At 44.1% G+C, this 22,251-nt stretch overlaps 1 protein-coding gene across 1 annotated transcript in view; it reads right to left on the bottom strand.

Moving 5' to 3' along the window:
- The window catches only part of tmem108 (transmembrane protein 108), a 43,622-nt gene that overhangs the window by 11,413 nt on the left and 9,958 nt on the right, over nt 1-22,251 (bottom strand). Inside the window, exon 2 of the mRNA XM_042068334.1 lies at nt 4,737-4,820. Within this exon, the coding sequence (XP_041924268.1) occupies nt 4,737-4,776 (40 nt within the window). The 5' untranslated portion in view covers nt 4,777-4,820. The remainder of the gene's footprint in view (nt 1-4,736; nt 4,821-22,251) is intronic.

Below are 22,251 nucleotides of genomic sequence, written 5' to 3'. Positions count from 1 at the left end.
AGGGGTAAGTGCTCTGGGTGCTTCACCAGTGCCTGTGTTGTGAAAGAAAGTCTGTGTGTGTGTGTGTGTGTGTGTGTGTGTGTGTGTGTGTGTGTGTGTGTGTAGGCTTGTTGTGCATGCATGAGTTGGAGGTGGAGGACTAATCTTCCTCTCGCCTTGATGGAGTAAACATCTAACTGGAGCCAGCGGTGATGGAGAGTGGGGTGTAGCTCTCGCTGATCAGGGCCGATGCCATGTTACCATCACAGGTGGAGGAGAGGTGGGAGAGGGGTGGATTGGGAGGCATAAAGGGGGTGTGAAAATAGGGAATAAATTACTGGACCGAATGATGGAGAGGACAGGAAAACCGAACACGGTTTTATTAGCACCCATTATTGAGCATAAGAGCTACTTCAGAACAGGAGATGTATGAGCTGTGTGTGTGTGTGTGTGTGTGTGTGTCATTAGAGGCCAAAATGGGGTTGGGTATCGAGACACGGTTACTGCCTGGATGAGAAAAGAAAAGAGAAAAAAGTGAGGATGATTTTCAGGGGTTTACAGCAGGAGAAAAGTACTGCTCTCAATATTAACAAACCATAAAAGAGCCCTCATCCAAAGGTGGGCAATGAATATGAAAAAAAGACTGAGTGCTTTGTTTCTATTCGCTGGAACACTGAGCCAGTCAGAGCAATTTGTGTGTAGCATATGTTTGTTTACACAAATAACCATGGCAACCAGCTCAAAGGAGCCCATTACAGACTAATGTGTGAATGAATCATTCCAGGTTGGAGGTTGACTGGATTGGTTACTCACACTCAAAGTCCTCAAGCCAAATCATTTCCATTTGAATGAAGCTGTCGCTGCCATCTTGTCTTGAGTTCCCAACAATGCTAATAACAGAGAGGTTACAGAAACCATAAAGATGTGTGACACGCATATGAGTGGGTGGAGTCATAATCATGACCCAGCGTGAACTTGAACCTTCTGCTCACGCGTCTCATCACTGTCACACACTCCAGCTCATAACTCACCATTCCCATTATTGGGAGAAGGGGAGGAAAAGCAGGATGGTTTTGGGAACGATGTAAAAATTACCATCGAATTACCTCGCTGATTTATGCTTCCGTTAGAGGCCAACCCACATCCATTAACCGCAGGGGGTGATTTATCACATGGGAGGAGATTTGATGTGGTAAACACTGTAAATTAAAGGTGTTTGGAATGCGTAAGTAGCCTATGACTTTCATAAAGTCCTCGGCTGACGCATGACTGCGACATTCATAAATTGTGGGGCACTGGCAGTTTCCGGTTCTCCACTCTCCTTCCGATGGCTGCAGTTGCAGTGCACTAAATATCCGTCTATTGATGCTGCACTCATTGACAAGAGGCAAGATCCAAAATGGCTCCTTTTGGTTAGAGGAAAGACCACCACTCACCCCACTTTTAGACTAGAAATACATGCAGCCTAAGGCCAACACAGCTTTCCATAGTCCAGCCCTTTGCTTTTGCCAGAGTGTTCCTATGGGAACCACACAACTTCCTGCATCAACAGACCTAATCAATCAAATCAGGAGGTCCACCAAAGCATATACAGTGTAGTGCAGATCTACAGATATCCCCTTAGGTGATCAATCCTGGGCAGACACCACCTTGGAGAGAGAGGTGGGACCCATGTGCATTATGCTGTGGTTGCCCCCTGCTAAAGCTGGGGGGGTTGGGTTGCATTCAGGAGAATCTGCACATGTGGCAGAAGTCACAGCTTGGTTGTTGCCACATCATCACCAAATGCCAAGTTGGGGAAAAAAAGAAGAACATTTTTTTTTAATTTCAAATGGTCCTGGTGTTAACCCCTTAAAATGGGACGCGCAGAGACACAAGCACATCCGTCAGCACCACCCCCCCCCCCCCCACCCCCCACCCCCTACTGCACACTCCAGGGAAATCCACCATGGCGCACAACCACACAGAGTAGCCCCTGTGATGGGTACATGAGCACACTGGGAAAAACAACCTACCACCAACTGGGGTAGATACCATCTGGCATCATGTTGAGCCCAAACCATGGCTAAGGCAGCAGAAATGTAGGCAAAGCCAGCCGAGTTAGCCCAGGGGTACAAGACTCCCCATCCTGGTTGGCATTCCTGTAAACTCAGCAGTTAATTAGCTGATGGTAGTAATTAGACAGATTAGCATGGCCCCCACAACTAATTGGTTGTGTCTGAATCCATCCCTGAGTAAAACATGGCCAAGGAAAAACTAACATTGCATAAAAAATAAAGTACGGTAGCTGAAATTAAGCCAAGCGCCCCTGTGGGTGCTTAATCAGTGAGAACAGTGTTGAAGTCGGCTTGCCTGATCTCTGGATCAGTTCCACCAAATCCACAATTGGCGTGTATGCAGAACTGTGTAGATGCTGAAATTCACTGTAGAGAATAAAAGACAAATTCTGAGACAAATTTCATTTGAAAGTTAGCTTTTCTTCCCAATATGTAGAAGACCTTGCATAATGCCGTGTCTTGTCGTGGAATGTAAATGAAAAACAAATTCCATCGCTCCAAACGTAGGCGCGGCCATCACCCAGGGGAGGGAGCAGCGCTCCCCGGGGATTCTGGGATAGATTGAGAACTTCCTGTTCGCAGGGAGTGGCAGGGCAGGACAGATGCGAGCTCAGAGATAAAGTGGGGCAAGTCACTACCCCATAATAATGACTTCCGGAGCTGTGCCGCACCGATTGTGGCATCTTTGAACTCAGACGCCTGTTTATCTGCCAAAGCAGACGGAAAAAGACGGACGCGCGATACCTTGTGTGTGTTTACTGCAGTGCTGTTTTTAGCATGTGGCTGATTTACAGACGTGCTCAGGGAGATGCTGTGGAGAGATGCTGTGGGCTGGTTCCACAGGAAGGAAGGGGTTTAAAACAGGAAGTTCCATCCACTCTGGGGAGATCACCTCGCCACAAGAGTAAATGCAAACAATGACATGTAAAAAAAAAAGCCAATGAGAGGTTGTCCCCATTATGTTTGCATGACATATTCTAAACATTCCAAAGTTGCTACACAGGCGAAACAAGGAGAAGGAAATGGGGAAAAATTAAGTTCTTCAGGGTGAATAATCGAACAATGGGAAATTACTGGAATAACCAAAAAAATTGCTTGAAAACAAAAACAAAGGAAATCTAAAGAGCGGATAAAAAAACGTCCTGTTTTTAGAGGGATTCAAGTTGACCTCACTTCCATAACTTCCTGCTTGCTGCCATCTCTGACAGACCCTTATGAGCACTCCAAATCAGCCACTGCATTCATCCTTCCTTTCTCACTCTCTCTGGCACTGTACAGTGTTGTGGCAGGGGTACTCTCCACCGGAGACAGATTATTGTTATAACTAAGAGAGCATCTACTGCAGCTTACTTCTGCAGCCTCTTTGTGCAGTTCTCTAAACTGTCATCGTGCTTTTACTGTACTTTATCCAGCTGGGCGACCTAAGAAGGACTGAGCAAACTATATGTTGAGATAGGAATAGCCCTCACTCAGGGTGAAAAAGATACTATATATGGCTGAGTCACAAGGACAAGCTCTGTCAGTATTGGGACTGAGTCCATGGAAGTCACTGGCCGAGAGACGAATCATCAGGAACTAGCCCTGAGACAGGCCGAAAGAGGCATGGCCCCAGCTGTGAAATAGAGTTTGTATATAAAAATGGGAGGAAGTTATCCCCAGCACTGAAATCAGTCAGGCAGCCAATTCTATCAAGAAGCAGCCAAGGGCATTTTGCTGGAGAGCTGAATCATTACTCTTCCCCTGAAGATGAATTCGAACAGATGCAAAAGTTTTCACTCTCTTTTCTAGGTCATCTTTCCACCATTACGTCTGACCACTGTTGTCTTCAAAAAGCAAAACCATTTGGTTGTAATACATCTAAGTATCAACCTCAGCAACCGCTTATGTGATATTTCATTGGGTGTCATTTCACTAATGGTGTATTACCAACCCTAATGATAAACACTGGCAGTCATTTTCAAAAGTGTGTCTACCCTCATCAGCCGTAATGTTCCCCTGACAGCCCCCCACAGCTCCTGTCAAACGCTTGATTCCTGTCTGCCTGCCTGCTGCAAATGAGAGATGGACCCTCCGTGGACCGCTAGCAGATTTAACCTCATGCTGTGGCTTCCTTTAACATTCACTGCTGGCCCTTTGCCAGAGCAGTTCAGACACTCTCTCTCTGTCTGTCTCTCTTTCTCTCTCTCTCTCTCCCTCTCTCTCTCGGTAGCTGTATTCTCTGGGTGCTGAATCAGATAGAGATGTTCCTCACCTGGCTCACACACACCTCTCCAGGCAGTCTCCGTCTCCCTCAGCAAACCTGACAGATGAACACTCAGTATGTCTTACTTTCTACCTAAGTGGGGATGGAGGGATGACTCGCAGAAATGAGGTCGACAAAGACGTTTCACAGCACAACACCTTATTGTTCTGTGAGGACGTACAAGCTTTTTTTTGTTATTGATTTTAAAATACATGGGGTGGGATAGGGTATGGTGGGGTGGGATAGGGTATGGTGGGGTGGGGTGCGGGGTAGAGGCAAGATGGTTCCAGTCAGAACATTTATATGATTAAATATAGTGGGAGTCTGAGTTCTAATCAATTTAATCTTTTCAATGAATCTGTAACTATGCATATGGGTGAAATGAACTAACGTAAGAATAATGGCCCCTTTCTAAGCTTTCCTCTAAGCCCTTGAAGTAAGTATCATCCAGCACTCACTCAGCAGCTCCCAGCGCAGGACCTGCAGGCTTCTCTTCATGGTATCATGTGGTCCGGCTCCTCCTCCACAGTACTCATGGTTCTCTGTGAAACACAAAACAGACAAAGAGCAGTCAGCAGGCAGCCCAACCCAGCTTAGCTCATACAGAAGGCCTCTGGCCATGGACTTGGCCATGGGCGTCAGATTTGGGTACCGTGAAAAGCCTGGGAACCTTTACGTCTTGGCTGGGTGGTGTACTTGGGCAAAATAGGAGTAGCTTAGGCAAATTATAAAAACATTTTCCTTTGGCCCGTTGGACTATGACCACAGAGATTGAAAAAAAGGTCAAAATAACATGTAGCAAACAGGGGTTTGGTGGTTGCAAGAAATCGCTGTTTCACACAGCATTTACTTTATGTTTGACCTGTGAACCAGAAATGTATTCATCATACATGTAATAATTCATACAAACACACACACACACACACACACACACACACACACACACACACACACACACACACCTGAGGATCATACATATGGTTTGGTAAATTAGATTTGTGGCCTCTAGGGGGCCTATGTCTAGAGTAGACTGTAGTCAATGTGCATTTCTCTGAATGATAATAATCCATTTGGGCATTTTACTGAAGTCAAGCTAACTGATGCTGTGAGGAACACTACCTCTGAGAAGAACATGAATCATACCAATATGCAGAAAATAATATCCAAATACTGTGCAATCATTTAAAGAAAATGCAATTCAGTGGTACAGGTATTACAGGTATTACATGGTATTACTGTCTGTTAGGCAACAGCCCTGCTCTGAGTGCACTCAAGCTAACCAAAGCAAAGTCATTCTGACCCAAAGGTCCTACAAGCAAGAACACCCACATTTATCACAAAAACACAGTAATATGACACTGGAATGACGTTACCATTTCTTAGGAAAGCGTCTCATAAACGTTGGGTTTCATGATGTCTCAATGACGGTTATCTAGTTTGGCATTAACACTTTTTTTCAACAAGATTTAATTCCATTTCTTTTCAATCTGTTAACAGAGAGGTAGGCATTAGTGGTGGGCCATTCGCAAACAAACTGATTCTTTAGAGCGAGTCGTTGATAAGAACGAAGACACGAAGATTCTCCTTTTTTCACTTCTCGGGTCATTCCTTTGGTCATTGTTCACAAGTCAGAGTCAGAGACACTGCAGAGCCATAGAGAGGGTCTATCGGTAGAGCTTTCTGATAGCCAATCATATGCTGTTGTCTTTGCCGAATTACAGCCGCGGCGATATCCTTTACCACCACCACTCCCACTTGAGCCATATAACTTAATTGAATCCCTTTCATTAGACCTGACACTGACCAAATGTATTGACTCCTGGCCTGAAGGCTGGACTGTGGACCTCCCACGTGTAGACAAGCTGTTGTAGCTCTTCTCCCTAGGTTCCATAGGAGGCGTTCCACCATGGCATTCCTTAACCTGGTGCCAAGAGATGGATAACTTGGCCACAACCTCAGCAGTGCCCACCATCTGTCAGTGAGCCCAAAGGACACAGGTGTCTCATTCTTCCAGAACCCAATTCTAGAGCACTAATCCTTTGAATTGCTTGTTGGCTGGGCACGGACTCTTAATACAACACTCTAGGGCCTCCCGAGCCCTAGTCTAAGAGCAAGAGTCAGGTGGTCACTCTCAAACGGTAAGTCTACTTGACTTGTTTCACCAATTAATTCGTTTTAAGTGTGTGGGGATAGTCTCAGAGGCTTGCTTTGTATCTCAGAGGCTTAACTTTGTATGTAATGATCTTGAGACACTTCCCACCCTATCTTCCAAGAAGTGACTAATCACCTCAGTGTAGGCAGCAGTCTGAACCATAATTGGAGCCGTACAATCAACTAATATGTTTCCAAATCAGTAGCATTACATGTGCAGGGTGTGTGCAGTCAATAGAGCTATGAAGCCCTGGAGGGGGGTGGTGGCTTTGAAATTGGCCTGGTGTCAGAGGATGGATGTGGGGTGGCAGCATGAGTAAATGGCCATCACACAAGACAAGAAGTCATCAGTCACAGGAGAACAACGCTCCTGTCTCAGAGTCCTGGCCAATTTCACAACTCCCTTTGCCTACTTATGCAAGACATCAGCGAGAGAGGGGGAATCGATGAACGGAGGAGGGAGAGAGAGAGAGAGAGAGAGAGAGAGAGGAAGGGAGAGAAAGACAGGGGGGGAGAGAGAGTGATCTTGCCAAAAGACTGACAGCGTGCATTTCCAGAACAACCTTGCAATCTCTGTTAGCACTAATATTGAGCATTATGCAGAGAGGCTGATTCACTATAATGCCAACTTGTGTGTATGTGTATGTGTGTGTGTGTGTGTGTGTGTGTGTGTGTGTGTGTGTTTGTGTGATTGGTAGTGTTCCAAGTCCCCTTTCTCAGGAATAACAAACCACTGCATGGCAACTGACACATGCTGAGACGACAGCGGTCGCCGTGGCAACCCTAATAGTATATCATATTCAAATATCCAAGCGTGAACTGACTTCACTTTTCCAGATAAACAAGTCGCACACTTTCCTTGAAACTAAAATAGAGGAGGTTTTTGATTTGTCCCCCTGTCAACAACTACCAATTGCTGATTTCTTCAACAATGACTGCAGACAGCCATTCTAAATAGTCATAGTTCAGAGGAGAAGCAGTGTGTGTGTGTGTGTGTGTGTGTGTGTGTGTGTGTGTGTGTGTGTGTGTGGAATGGGTAGCTGAGCTTAGAGCTTGTCCAAGGTCAGCTGAGATGGCGTTACGATATAAAGCTGTCAATCGATCTCCCTTTGGACACAGGCCGCAAGAATAACAATGCTTTTAATTTTATACTTCCCTCTATTTCACTGTCAGCACTCTGGAATCGGCCTTAGTGCTGGAAGGCGTCCTGAAACTTCCCTTGATCCATACAAAAAATAAGGGACTTAAGTCTCAAGTACCAAGGGAACATGGCAGCAATCAGAACGGCCCCAAAACACACATACACACACACACACAGAAAGAAAGAGAGAGAGAGAGTCAAAGTATGTGAAATTGATTCATGCCAGCAAACCATATGGGAAGACAATATACTCAAGCAATTGGATGAATCTCCCTGTTCTGATCTGCAATAGCAATGCAAGAAGCAGGACGGAGCTGCAGGAGCAGAGTAAATCCCTATCCCTCCCACCATGCTCAGCTCTGACCACTAGAATGGGGTGTGAGGGCACAGAGTGCGCCACAAATCCACTCTCCAAGGTGACGTCCGCACAGAGCCAGACAACCACTTTTAACCTGCATGGTGCCTTGGCAGGAGGATAATAATGGGGTGGGATGACCTCATTTCTAACACTGGACATCGACATGAGTGAAAGATTCATGATTCTTTGGAATACCGGGAACATTTTGCTAATAGCACAAATACTGAAATATATGACTGAATACTGAAAATATCAATAAATATTCAAATATCAAAAAAATATTCAGAACTATATATATATATACTATATAAATATTATTTGAGAAATCACAAAATTGGTCCCAAAGTAGGTACCATGGAAAATCTATATGTGATTCAGTCACAAGTGATGTAGCCTATGACGGGAGAAATTCTACCCATTGTTTTACCATTGTGAGTCTAGAAGAACAAATATCAATCCACTGCTTAATGTAGCATGTAGAAAAGAACCAGGTGTGAAGATATAACTGGCCTCTGTCTCTCATCATAAATCAACCCTTTAAAATGATACCGCACAGAATTATAGCACAGGATCTACTTCTCTTCTTCTACTCCTCTCTCTCTCTCTCTCACATGCTCATGTTGTCTGACATAGTTTGAAGTGACTGACTGATTGATTTAATTTACCCACAAACTCGTTTACAAGGCTGATTAATCCGGCTTAATCTCAACTTCTCCAATATGAGACCTACAGACTGCGACCACATATCAGTCACTGCTGAAGCCAACACTGATAACAGTACGATTCAAATCACTGTTCCCTTAAGAGGAGAAAAAAAGGAAAACATGTCTATTATTTATTTTTTTTGTTTTTACTCCGATTGAGTTCAGGCTTGTTTCTGGATAATGCACTTTAGTTGAGACTTGATAGAGAACAATGTCTTATCAAGAATCAGTGGATCAAAAACTGTTCCTAAAAATCTTACTGTAGCAGATGACGACTAAGACAAAATCCAAACAGCAGCTTCTAAAAAGCATTTTCCTGGAGTGGCCCTAAGCTCATCTCAGTCAACAGCAAAACAAGAGGCAAGAGTGAGAAAAGATAAAGACCCCCAAATATGGTTGCCATGGCATCTTTCAATTGCATCAGAGGATGAGGCGATACTTTGAAGGGGAGGGCTTTAATTGCGTCCGTCCCACGAGAGCCTTATGTCTAACGGGCTTAAAGATGTTGATCAGCTCAGCTCTGCTCTCTCTCTGCCCAGCCCGAGGGGCTTAAGTAGCCTGTGAGTCAATCATGGCGCGCTGCGCCGCGCCGCCCGAGCTTCATGTTTTTCCAGCGATTCGCCCTCTCTGATGCGTATCTGCATACCAGCGCTGATAATAGCCACTGGAGGTCATGGCCCCACGCATGTGTTTCCTGTACTCTCAACGTGGGGAACTTCAGGGGGCCAGAACCTGGCTGTGATCCAGATCAGATAGACGTTTCGAGAGCCTCGACCTCCCTGATAACCTCCTAACCTTTGACAAATACTGAAGCAGTACAGGTACCGCTGGCCTGCGAGGGTTCACTGTATCATGACTGAAAAGGAGCTAAAAGCACATAACTCGTTCTCATACACTATGTACACGATGTTAAGTTGGATATTGTTAAGCCTTGTTATGAATTAACAAGACAAAAAGCAACAGTTATGTAATCAGCAAGTTGGGCAGTTTGAGTTTAGGATTTGAAGAGTGTTAATAGGCTTACATAAGACCTAATTATACGGCTGATTCATACAGTCTTCATTAGCCCTTTGATAAACAGTAGGTATTAGTCCACGGTCACATTGAAATTAACTGTTTTGAATGACATAATCAAGACACAGACAGAACAGGTGCTATCACTAGCCAAATACAATTGTCTCATTATTACGTCAACCCTTGGAAGTTATTGACCCTTAAAGGACAACTCTGGTCTAAGAATGACCTAGGGTCTATTTTTGGATGATAACTAATGTGGTCAATTCCATGCAAAACTGTCACGTCCATAACACCAACACAATGCCATGGTATGTTATGATGTGAGTGATGATTACTTGAAATTTGAGCATTCACTCTTCTTGGTTGTAGAACTTACATGAAAAACTTTTCACATAATCGTTTGAATCATACAAATACCATGGCATTTAGTTGCCGTTATGGACGTGACAGTATTGCGTGGAATTGCCCATGTAAACATTTGTTGGAGACCAAAATGACGGTAACTGAGTGTTTTCAGTAAGATTGGAATAAAGCCTGGGTGTCAGCCGAACTTAGCCCCGCCCACAACATTTGAGGTGAGGAAGTTTGGTCAGGATTTGTTCGGTTGTGGAGAAACTATAGAGCTGGTAAGTCCCGCCCATCCGCTAAACCCCCAGTGGACCTCTAGATTGAAAAATCGTCAATGCAAGTGAATGTGAGAAAATAATTATTTTCTGGTCCCGTTTTATTTGTGCCATGAAAGTGAACATATGTCGTCTGTGAATTTTTAATATAATTTTTCATGTTACGAGTTTGACAGTATATTATATGATTCTTCGGCTGTCAGTTGTGGAAAAGACATAACGAGAAAGACTACATGTCGCTTGTGACGTGAGCTAACGTTAATCGCTAACATTAGCTGAGATGCTAGTTTTTGTAACGGCAGGAATAAACACACATGGTAACAAAAATATTTGAAACATGTCTAGCTTCACTCAACACATTAACACTATGATACAGTGTGATTGTAAAGTTGTATGGTTCACTGTGTTCAAAGTCGATCTTAATAACCCTCTACATCTCGACCAACTGATGGTTGTTATGGGAAACTAGTGATCTGTCGTCTAGCGGAAAGTTGTAGTCCACAAAGTGCTCTCACACAAAGTTTAACCGCATCAAACTTCTACCCGCTCAATTGTAGCATTCTTTACACGAAAATTTATATTAAAAATTCACAGACAACATATGTTCACATTCATGGCCAAATTCAAACGGGACCAGAAAATAATTATATACTCACATTCACTTGCATTAACGATTTTTCAATCTAGAGGTCCAGCGGGGATAGCGGAAAGGGCGGGACTTACCAGCTCTATGCCCGAACCAGAGCTGTTTGGACCAATCAAATTTGGCTTTGTACGATGATGGACAGATGAGCAACAGTGCCTCGTCTATCACGTCATCTGAGCAGGCTTAGGTTGATTTTGTTTGCAACAAAAACGCTGTGGCTAGAAGCTAGACAGATAGCTTCTAAGACCCCGTTCACACATAGGAAAAATGCATGTATTTCCATATGTGGAAAAACTCCGGTTTCACTTTGATCAAGGGAAAACAGAGCAGACAGCTAGTGGATGGTGAGGTGATGTTTGCTGTATGTGACAAAAATTATTTTAGCTTAGAAACCGCTTCACATCACTTCAAGCAACTTTAAGGCATTTGTGGAGAAGAAGAATGGTTCGGGGGTTCTTCCTACAGCTCACGGTAAGCTATTTCGCTGCTCTGATTGGTTAGGTCTATCCATTTGATTGCAGAGGCATTTTCCCCACTGTATCGGTTGAGACACGCCCCATAATCATGTCCCAATGGACCAGTATCAGTCTCAAATTCTGACTATAATTGATGTCAGGCTAACTGGAATATGGTATTACAATGGAATAGCATATAGCTATAACCTGGGGGCAAGCTTGCATAGTCAAAGTAAATTGCTACTTTGTTTTAGTCACTGACCAGGCTCAAAATATCATTACACTTGTGTGATACTGCAGAGAGGGTCCCTGCAGACAAACCAAAGTAGTTTTAACTTTGAAAGTGTACTATGACGTAGCGAACGTGCCCCCAAGGCTATCATCATGCTATTTCATTATTTCACTCAAAACTACTCTGATTGACGTTGTTTTGATCCCCAACGAATGTTGGCTTTCATTATCATTGCTGTCTTTTACTAAAAACTACATGAGCGTTAGCTTGTTAGCATAAGCATTTAGCCCTATCAAGTCAAAGTCAAAGTCAAAGTCAAAGTCAGCTTTATTGTCAATTTCTTCACATGTTCCAGACATACAAAGAGATCGAAATTACGTTTCTCACTATCCCACGGTGAAGACAAGACATATTTTACCAATTAACAGGCCCCTAGTACACGTATAGTGAGTGTGCTGCGCTAATGCTAAGTCACAGGACTGTCTGCAGCACTAGTAGAGCCAATTACAACTGCTGCTGCGTCACTCACCGCGTTGCACACTGCCAGGTCATCAATCAGTGCCACAGCCCCATGGCCCTCACAACGGCACACTGACACACGGCCCATTAAAAGTACATTAGACTTCTCAGCATGCCTCTCACCCCCCAGCGGGTGAGTTTTAGGGGGGCTAGCGATGGTGGGTGGAGCATCATCATTCCTCCTTTCCCTATCGTCCTCGTGTGGCACCAGGGACTCTGATAGGAGCTAGGGGCGTATTTTTAAACACTGATGCCCCCAACATCACCACGGCGCACCAACTTTAGCTCAACGTGTCAGCATGAGCACACACAGCTCGGGGACAAATCACACGAGGCGTTAAATCCCAATTAGTGCAGAAACACAGTGATGTGTCAAGTCTTATGGCACTGGCTCCGAAAAATAAAAATGGAAGTGTGGGCTGATGACACACAGCGCACAGCGTGGGTGGCGGTGCTCACGATGGTGATGGGGGCCGTGGCAATGTCATAGAATAAGCGATGGGAGTTTGAGAGCCACCTCTGACCTCGGCCGTGATTGTGTGGGTTGACCACAGGGACGACTCAGGCCAGCTTACTCACTCCAAACAAAAGAGTGCAAGGGAGAGAAAGCAGCAGAGCAGCACACTGCTCCTGAATGGGCCTCTTACTCACCTCACCACAATGAGCCCACACATTCCAACTTGGTGCAGCCCACCTGCAAATGCGGCCTGGGGGGAGCACAATGGATACACACACACATCTTGATCTGTGTGTTTAACACTGCGCCATGAGACATGTGCAATGTTTTGGCGCTCTTATCAGTGATATTAAATTGAAATTGATCTGCCCCCTGTTTGTCCACTGTTATCAATTCACTGACCAAGCTTCTTGGCATATCACAAGAATTATCCCCGAAACAAAACAAAAGTTTATGTACACATGGCTCTGCCGACAACATAAGTGATCCACTCATGGTAGATTACATATAGATTTACCTCAACCTGGGATCCGCCAGCAAATTCAATTTTATGAGTTAAGACTGACTTCAGTTAATTTAATGACTTCAGTGTCATCTGATAAAAACCAAACCTGGCACAGCCTGGCAGACACAGGCGTTGGGTGGATGGCGGTGGGATGTAGGGCATCAAGTGGATGGATCCCCGTACACAGACAGAGCTTTCGGAGGGTTGACTGGGCACAAGCGGAGGTGACACGCTGATGTGAACCGGCAAACAAACTGACTAACTGTCAGACACACTGCTGCTCCACTGACAGCAGGAGTGGGCGACTACGCTGAGGACACTACGCTATCTGACAGGGGGAGAGAGAGAGAGAGAGAGAGAGAGAGAGAGAGAGAGAGAGAGAGAGAGAGCATCTCAAAAGCTGATGTGAGCTTATGTTAGGTACAAACACCGTCACACAAATGCCCACACACATCCACCCACACACAAACTATTAACACGATTCACAGCATAAAACACCCACACTAACGCTGTTTGCAAGGTTGAAGGAGCCTTAGGAGTTAGTGAGAGATGAAGTGAGTGGCAAAGTAATGCAAGCCACAATATTTAATGCCATTACCATCCCTGTCATTCTCATTTCCAGTCTTTGTGACCTAACTAAACACTCTCTTCCCAACTACAGTGGCATGTTGCACTTCATAACCGTAGCTCATAACATCATAAGAAGACCCTGTTGGGTTGAAAACGACTCTGCTGAACTTCATAACGTCAACAGCCATGTACTACAGTTTCTTAAAGGAAAAGGCTTTTTTTTTTTATATAGTGAGAGTCCAAACCAAAACCCAGTCCATTGTGATCTCTGTGTTAAGTAAAACCCACTCAGGGTCCAGGTATTGCCTTTCAGCGGTACAATCTCATAAAGGTGATTGCCGGTAAATAATCAAGGCTTTCTATTGCAAATGTAGAGACTCCTAGTAAATGTAGAGACAATTGCACTGATGGCTGTTTGCTAAGCCTGTCACAGTCATGCTCTGCTCACAAATGCCAAGCAATCCCCTGAAACTAGCCAGATGGTTTTCAAAAGCCTGAAATGTTTTCTGCGACACAACAGTGTTCCAAAAAAAAAAAAAAGAAAGTCTGCATCTCAGACAGATTGACTACCCCGGCATAGCCTGAGGGAGCCCCGCAGAGGGAGCATGGCCCCTCGAGGGACGCCCGGCGATGCTGGAAAAGGTCACGGTTACCGCATCAAAGGCCGTCCCTCCAGGGAGGCTGTGGCTCCCGCCCCCGAGGCTGCACACAACAGCACGACCTCCGCACCGCTACCACGGCCGCTCACTGACAGCTCGCCTCCGCCGGTAAATCTCCTCATCCCACTCGTGTCATTATCACAGGCCTGATGTTTCCAGGGGCAAGCACTTCCACGCAGAGGAGGAAATGCTTTCATCGAGACATGTAGTCTGTACGCAAGACGGTGCAGAGGCACACTGATAGTAAATAATGTCAATGAAACATAGAAATAGGATAGGATGGATTCGGGAGAATGTGGAGAAAGACTTGACATTCTCCCTGTACGGCACAGTCAACAACATGGGTTTCGCTGCGCCCCTACAAGTATCGGAGCAGCAGGGTAGTGTGTATTAATCACACCGGAATCAGAGGTGAGCGCTTCGGCTGACAGCTGCTGGAGCAGCCAGAGACAGAGGGATGATGAAATTGGTGGATAAAACGCAAGATGAAAGAGGAGAGGGGACGAGGTTTGTCCAAAATAACCTACCTGTTTTAGGCACATTCAGTATTACAGTCATTTGTACGGTGCTGCTGGTTACCGTTTCTGGTTCAATAAATCAATGCTTGTTTGTGCAACACCCAGCAGGCCCCAACTGAGTTGATGATGTCCCAACACTGTGGTCATACAGCCATTGCTGTTGTTGCTGTTCTTAATGCATCGCTATTTTAAGTAACCTGAGTAAAGTCCCCCAGGACTGTTGTATTGATTAAAAGCTGTTCAGTGAGTGTGGACTACGACTATTGATTGAACATTTGGTCTGGTCTGTGTACACTACCACCTCCACACAGATACCATCACTGTCTTTCCATCTCCTAGAAGCTAGCCATTACCAGGTGTGACAGGGCTGCATACCCTTGCAGTGACATATTGATTATTGAACATGATGTTAGAGGGAGATCCTGATGCTAGTGATGAGATCCGTTTAGCCACTTAGCCTTTAACCTGATAGAGGTTCAATGGCATTCACGTTTGAGGCCCCGATACACTCTGCTCAATGAGGTGCTTGATCAGAGCACTAGATGGGCACTGGGCACTAGTCGGTCAGCATTATCAGTCTCTGCAGAGATGCTTAGCATATTGAATGAGCCCAGAGGGACTAACACAAAATCTACAGTATGTGGACAATTGAAGCCAGGCTCTATAGTCAAGATTTCCCCAAGCCCAAGAAAGCTACAGTCACGCTCAGTGTTCAAATTAACTTGGAGCATTTCCCTTTGAAGTCATTTTATAGCAATGTGTTCAGAGAATATGTTAGCGGGATAAGGGTTTAACTGCATCTCTAGTGATGGGGTGATTTTAGGTCGCAGTTCTGACTCTGAGTGTTGTGTGGGGTGGAGCAGAGTGCGCCCCCAGTGATGTCGGCTCGGCGGTGTTGTTTATCAGCTGTTTTCAAAGCTCAGAAGAGTCCTCCCGCCCTGTGGATGGAGAGGGTGGAGACCTTGGGGCTGGCAGAGGATCTAAAGCGCTGCTAAAACGCTGCTTTGAGCCGGAAAAGCCAAGACTCTCCCCCCCATACAGGCAACACAGCCCCCCTCGCCTCTCTCCTCCAGCCAATCACCACGCTCGCCAACGCCACTAACGACACAAAAAACAGCTCTTCACATCCACTTTTATCCAAGCCATAATGTGGAGATTGCTCCCTCATCTTCATTTTTTGCCTCTTTCGGTGAATGATGTCTTCTCTTTTCCCCATTCCAAGTATTTAATATTCACTATAAAGTGAGCAGAGAGCTCCTTCTAACTTACTGCTCAAAGATGAGAGTTTCATAGAAAGCTCAGTTTTACATATGAAATTATGCTAATGCAACCTCTTCTCCAGATTTGTTGAGTGAAGTAGCTTCCTGAATGTCATGATGGAATCCTCCTATCACAAATAAGGTGAGGCAGTGTGGGACATGGGCTTTCATCATCAGCAAGCATATCAGTAGCTCAGATACATTTAATCAAAGAGGCGTTCACACAAGTGCATTGATCCTTTAGAAAGATTAGAAAATAATTTTATTTTTCCTGTGTCCTACCAGACATTCAATAACAAGCAAGATAAGCACAAGCTCAATTTCAGAATGTCCCTTGAGCTAGGGAAAGCTATAAGGTTGCAATTAATTTGCATTCTTTTTGATACATTAAATAATAATTTCAAATTTCAAGGAACATCTTATGCAATGTGCAAATTGGATCGAAGTGATTTGGCAAGACCTGAAATTACTTCATCATGACAAAAGACTCCAATTTATACCTTGACACCAAAGGCATTTTCTAGCAGCATTTCAGGTGCTGTGTAATGCTTTTTAGTTTTCATTTGGCTCTTCTGCAGCACATGAATGAAATGTATGAATGGAAGGCAAATTGTGGAAATGAATGGAAGGCAAATTGTGGAATCATTGAATCATCACCAATTTCGCCTTCAAATCTCTTTTTATTTTCTCCCTTTCAATATCTTACATGAAAAGTATTGATACTTTTGAGCCTATTTACAGTCTTGTCCTCAAAGTATACTCACACCATTGAACAGAAAAATAGCTAAAGTGCTAAAGTGATCCGTTCCTTAGGCAATGACCTCCTCTGAACATGGTCAAGACTGTGTGCCGCCCAGCTTCCCACCATCCCTTGCAGACTGTACACACTGCACGGGGTTGGGTCAACAAGAATGTCCCGTTCGAATAACACCTCCACATTCCGACTAACCTTTCTGCTGGCTGGTTTAGCTGAGCAGAACTAGGAAATATTTTTAGCGGCTGATGTAACATGGAGATGGATGGGCCCAGAGGATGCTGGGTAAATGGAGACAAACAGCAGGGCAGGCCATGGCAGAGCATGACACAGCAGTGGAGCTCGACCGGCGTGGGAGCTGTCAGCAGCCATCCATCCTGGCATTTCCCAGCAGGCATCACACACACACACGCACACACGCGCACGCACGCACGCACGCACGCACACACACACACACACACACACACACACACACACACACACACACACACACACACAAACACACACACACACACAAACAATCTACTCTCTCCTGACACACTGTCATAGAGTTGGTCAAGACCTTGATAAGGTTGTAAACACTAAAAACACAATTTTTCATGTCAGTATTCAGCTATAAAATAGAATGGTTTATAATTCTTGTCTTGGTGTTGGCCGAACATAATCTGGATGAAATTTAATTATTGAAAATGACATGTTATCAAGAATGCTCGGGCCCATAAAAACTGCAACGACACAAATCAACACTTGTACTGGCATAACATGATCATATACAGGCTCCATGGAGAAGTAAGGCACTTCTAGAGTTTTTAAACATTAGAGGCATTTAAACATCATCTGTTCATTGAAAAGAAACATGCACCCCTCATCTCAATCTACATCGAACTGCTAGGACACCGAACAACCAGACATAACACAGTATCAAGGTCATTGCCATAACAAATAACGGCCTTAAAGAGCCACTGAGGTCTCCCATCGAGCCTCCCTGATCCAGTGGCCCTGCTCTGAAGGAGTAATGAACCTTATGAGTTGATAATCCAGCGGTAAGAACAGCTTCTGAGTAATCATTGTGCAGGGCTGTTGTGGGATTGTAAACCCACAGGGAAGATTTGCACAGATTCGCTAGCTTTATGAATGATTAATATCACATGTTTATGGATCACATGTGTTTGAAAAAAGGGGGGAAAGTGTAATTTTCAATGCCCACAGGCCTTTGTCAGCAACATTAATAAATGTAGCCAATCATCCGTGGTCCCAGGACTGCTTCTGGCTTGGAGGATATTGCAAACTGAAACTGTCTCTTCTTGTCTTTGAGACAATTGTGTCTGTTCTTGGACACACTTTTAACAGCACCCCCAACCATATGAGATCAACTTGTTTATGAAAAAATATTAGAGAAAAACAGCTATTGAAACATTCTGTAGTCTTATGGTTAAATAATCCGCTGTAATTTTGAGAGGTTATGAAATTCTGTTTGTCTGTTCCTTTCCCAATCACTTTTAAGAATTAAATAAAATAAATGTAATTTAAATACAAAATAAGAAAATAAGCTATAATACAACCAGCAACGCAGCAAAGCTGTGGCTACATGCCCTGAATCCACCCCTGAGCTTTGAGTTCCTGCCGCCAGTCTGAAACCACAAACAGGAATCACCAGCTCACTGGAGGATGGTTCATTCTCTCATTAGGTAACCACAGTCTCGTCTGCCACCGCAAGACTTGACTGAACCAGTCTTTAGACTGTATGGGACGAACCAAGACCACAAGGACGCAAAAGAATAAAAATGAATAAACAGCTTTTAAAAAGGGCTGGTCTGTAAAATGTTCCTCTATTGAATGATGAATCTTTCATTTTCATTTATTGCTGTGATATTTCTTTGCAGCTTCATTCTTAAGGAAGTAATCTGAAAAAATAAACCCTTGGTGTGCACGGCCTTCATGGCTAGAAAGTAATGCATTCACTGTGCTGAAGTAAGAGAGCTTTGAATTGTCAAAGTCTAGCACAAGGTTTTCAATATATGTAAAAATGGCTTCTTTTACTGTCTCATATATTACTTTTGAAAATTACATTATATTCATGTTATATGATGAGAATCAGAATATAAAGATGACAATATTTACATTAAAACAGTCCATTTCATACCACAGCGCACCTGTAAATAGACACTGAAGTCACACATGCTGATCTCCAGGGCAATGTAGCTATGCTTTGTTCTCTGTTTATGACTAGGTTGAACGCTATGTTCTGGACAGGAACAAGCCTCTCTTGAAAGCCCAGGAATTCCGCAGTGGGATAGCTATGTTGATGTCAAACTATGCAACACACACATACACATTCACACAAACACTGTCAGATGAACAAAAGACTGCAAAGAGCCAAGCGCTAACTTTCCAGTGTTGATCTGTGTAGTCGATTTATCACACTAGCTCATGGCCACTCACAATCATCCACTGGTGGGATAAGTGCAGGAAAGTGCGTAATTCACACACATGCTTGAGGCTAATTTTACTCTCTGACTTGGACTTCTGTCACATGGACAATGGCAGGAACGGTAGCACACGAGGAAGGATGTGAGGAAGGGTACGTGTGCATTGTGCATGGCTTCCTTCATCACTGAGAATGCAAGAGCAGAGGAATACAGATGGTATAGGCAGAGAAAGAGAGAGAGAAAGAGTTTTTTTCAGAGTGGCGGTGGGGTTTAAAAATGTTTATTGATGGACTAACAAAAGAGAAAAAAGAGAGGGAAAAAAACTGAGATAGATTTAGAAGGGGAAATGTATTGCCTTTAACTTATACTCAGAAATGAGTGCCTGTTATTAGGTATGAAAAAGGCACAATAGAGGCTTCATTGAAGTGTGTGACATGGACCTAGTCAGTGGCATCTTTGTTCCAGCCAGCCACCATCACTGATATTGAGCATACTTAGTCAGGACCACGAGCATTACTGCCCAGCACTTATTCACTTCTTGGCCACTGCCATGATGTTTTGAAGCATCATCAGCTGTATCAGACTGGGTGCGTTTGCTGGGGACATGACTCATCATAAATATACTCATTCAGCACAGACAGGAGCGTAGACCTGGGCCATCATCTGCTAGGAATTGAGTTGTTGTTTGGGCCTCAGGGTGGTTATGTTTGAATGAGGCTCCCCATGTGCCTGAGACCACTTTCTTTCTAACTCAAAAATAAGAGTGGGACGACACGTCTAGACAGTGTGTGTCTCTGAGTCTCTCTGTGGTAAACAAAGACGTACCACATGTGTACATCTCTGACAGTCACAAAAACATCCTACAGCAACAACATCAATTTGTCCCATCCTTTTCCGAGGTTTGTTTCCTAATTTGAATCTGAGGTATGTTGGCTGCCAGTCTTTGGCAAGGCAGACACATTGAAGTGGTCTCGTTTTGACATTACGAAGACAAGCAAGGAAAGGAACACACTAAGAGAGAAAAGTGAGGAGAGAAAGAGTCCAGGAGAACACTATCCTTGTTTGAACTTCCCTCAAAATAATCCAGCTGAGAACGGCAGCCATTTTGGGTCTTTCCCCCCTCTTTTTGTGATGAGGAAATAGTGCCTCAGAGCTGTTTGGTCCTCATTAGTTCCATCATAGCTGGGTCTGGTGAGTGTTTAGTCAGCAGCTATTTATCAGCAGCGTGCCTGAAATGCTTCAGGATCCTAAGGAGCCTCGTAACAGCAGACTGAACATATTGCACAGAAGTTCTGCCTTTTTAACATGCATATGTAAAAAATGTAAAATTTAAATCAGGTTTCTATGCCAAGTATACTGGCGTATACAAGGAATTTAGTCTCTGCATTTATCCCATCTTGAACTTCTCCTTTGGGATCAATAAAGTATCTATCTATCTATCTATCCGTGAATTAGTGACACAGTGAACACACAGTGAGGTGAAACACACACTAACCTGCAGCAGTGAGCTGCCTTGCTACAGCGGCGCTCGGGGAGCAGAGTGTCTTTCTCAAGGGCACTTCAGCCGTTCCTACTGGTTGGAGATCGAGTAGGTGATCGAACTGGCAACCCTTCGGTTACAAGCCCGAAGCCCTAACCAGTAGGCCATGGCTGCCGCCTCTCATCATATCTCATCTTACATGGAGACTGTCCTTACAACTTTGGCAGCAAAACAAACAAACGTCCTCAGCAGGAGCAGCAGCAGCAGCACAGTAGCACAGGGACAATTTTGATGAGGATGATTCATATAACATTTCTTTGATTGACTCATGGTGATGATTCTTGATGATTCATATGGGGATCAATAAAGTATCTATCTATCTATATAACATTTCTTTGATTGACTCATGGTGATGAATCGTGATAATAACGTTTATGATCATGATATTTGAAATTTGAAATGAAAGTTATTGAAGTAGATTAGCTTTAAGCTGATACACATTGCTAAACGATTTTTTGTAAGGAATAGCCTACATGCTGCTGCAACGTAGCCACTGCAAATATGAACAGGTAACACATGATGCTGTTGCACTGGGGAGGTAGAACAGGAGGTAGACAGAGCCATGACGCAGCTGTGGCAGATTCAGACAGGTGATGCTGGGGAGCTGAGTGAAAGTGAGAACATTGAGTAGCCTGGCACAGCTACTCAACACATACCTTGTACAAGGTTTCATTACTGAACGATAACTAGACATTTCCCTGTGTGTTGTACAGTGAGAGCTATGGATGAAAATGCAATATAAAACATAAATCATTGCTGTTATACTTTTTTTGTCTTTATACTGACATTCACATCTATATTGCCTCACAGCCACCATATAACAAAAAAGTGCCCTTGTGCAAAGTCAGTAACAATAGGAAACAACTCTTTTTTTGTGTAAAGAACGGTCTGCAACATCATATTTTAAAGAGACAAATGTCACAGTCTTCTGCTGTTATCAGAGTGTGGGGACAGACTAGAGTCACAGAAGCAGACTTCCTCTGCTATCTTCAAGGGGCTCCTCTCTTGAGACTGCATTCCTCTATAATAGGATTTATGCTTTTATGTTTTTTAAGTATTTAACCCTGAGCTGGCAGCATGCACAAATTGCATTGATCTGGAGTATATAGAGTGGTAGTGCCAGTCTATTTTTAGGTCCCAGCCTCAAGTCAGTGTTTGATGTTTAACACACTGCTTTTGTTGTCTTTAATCTCACCAGTGAACGGTGGTCTTGAGAGTCAACTGAGTGGTCAACATTTACCTGCCCTTCTGCTGGAAAATGAGCAAGAGTGACCGGCTATAGACCCTCCACTAACATCAAAGTGGTCTGTTGTGTGCAGAACAAAGCCTGGCTCAGACGCATGAAGTGGTTCCTGTCTTTGCACAGGCCCTGTGTTCTTAAGGGGCTTTGCCAAGGATTAGAGTCAAATCCACGGCATCCATCAAACGCCCCCAAC

The sequence above is a fragment of the Alosa sapidissima genome, chromosome 17 (assembly GCF_018492685.1).
Source record: "Alosa sapidissima isolate fAloSap1 chromosome 17, fAloSap1.pri, whole genome shotgun sequence".
Lineage (NCBI taxonomy): Eukaryota > Metazoa > Chordata > Actinopteri > Clupeiformes > Clupeidae > Alosa > Alosa sapidissima.
The sequence above is the reverse complement of the archived record's forward strand: the minus strand, read 5'-3'. Positions and strand labels throughout refer to the sequence as shown.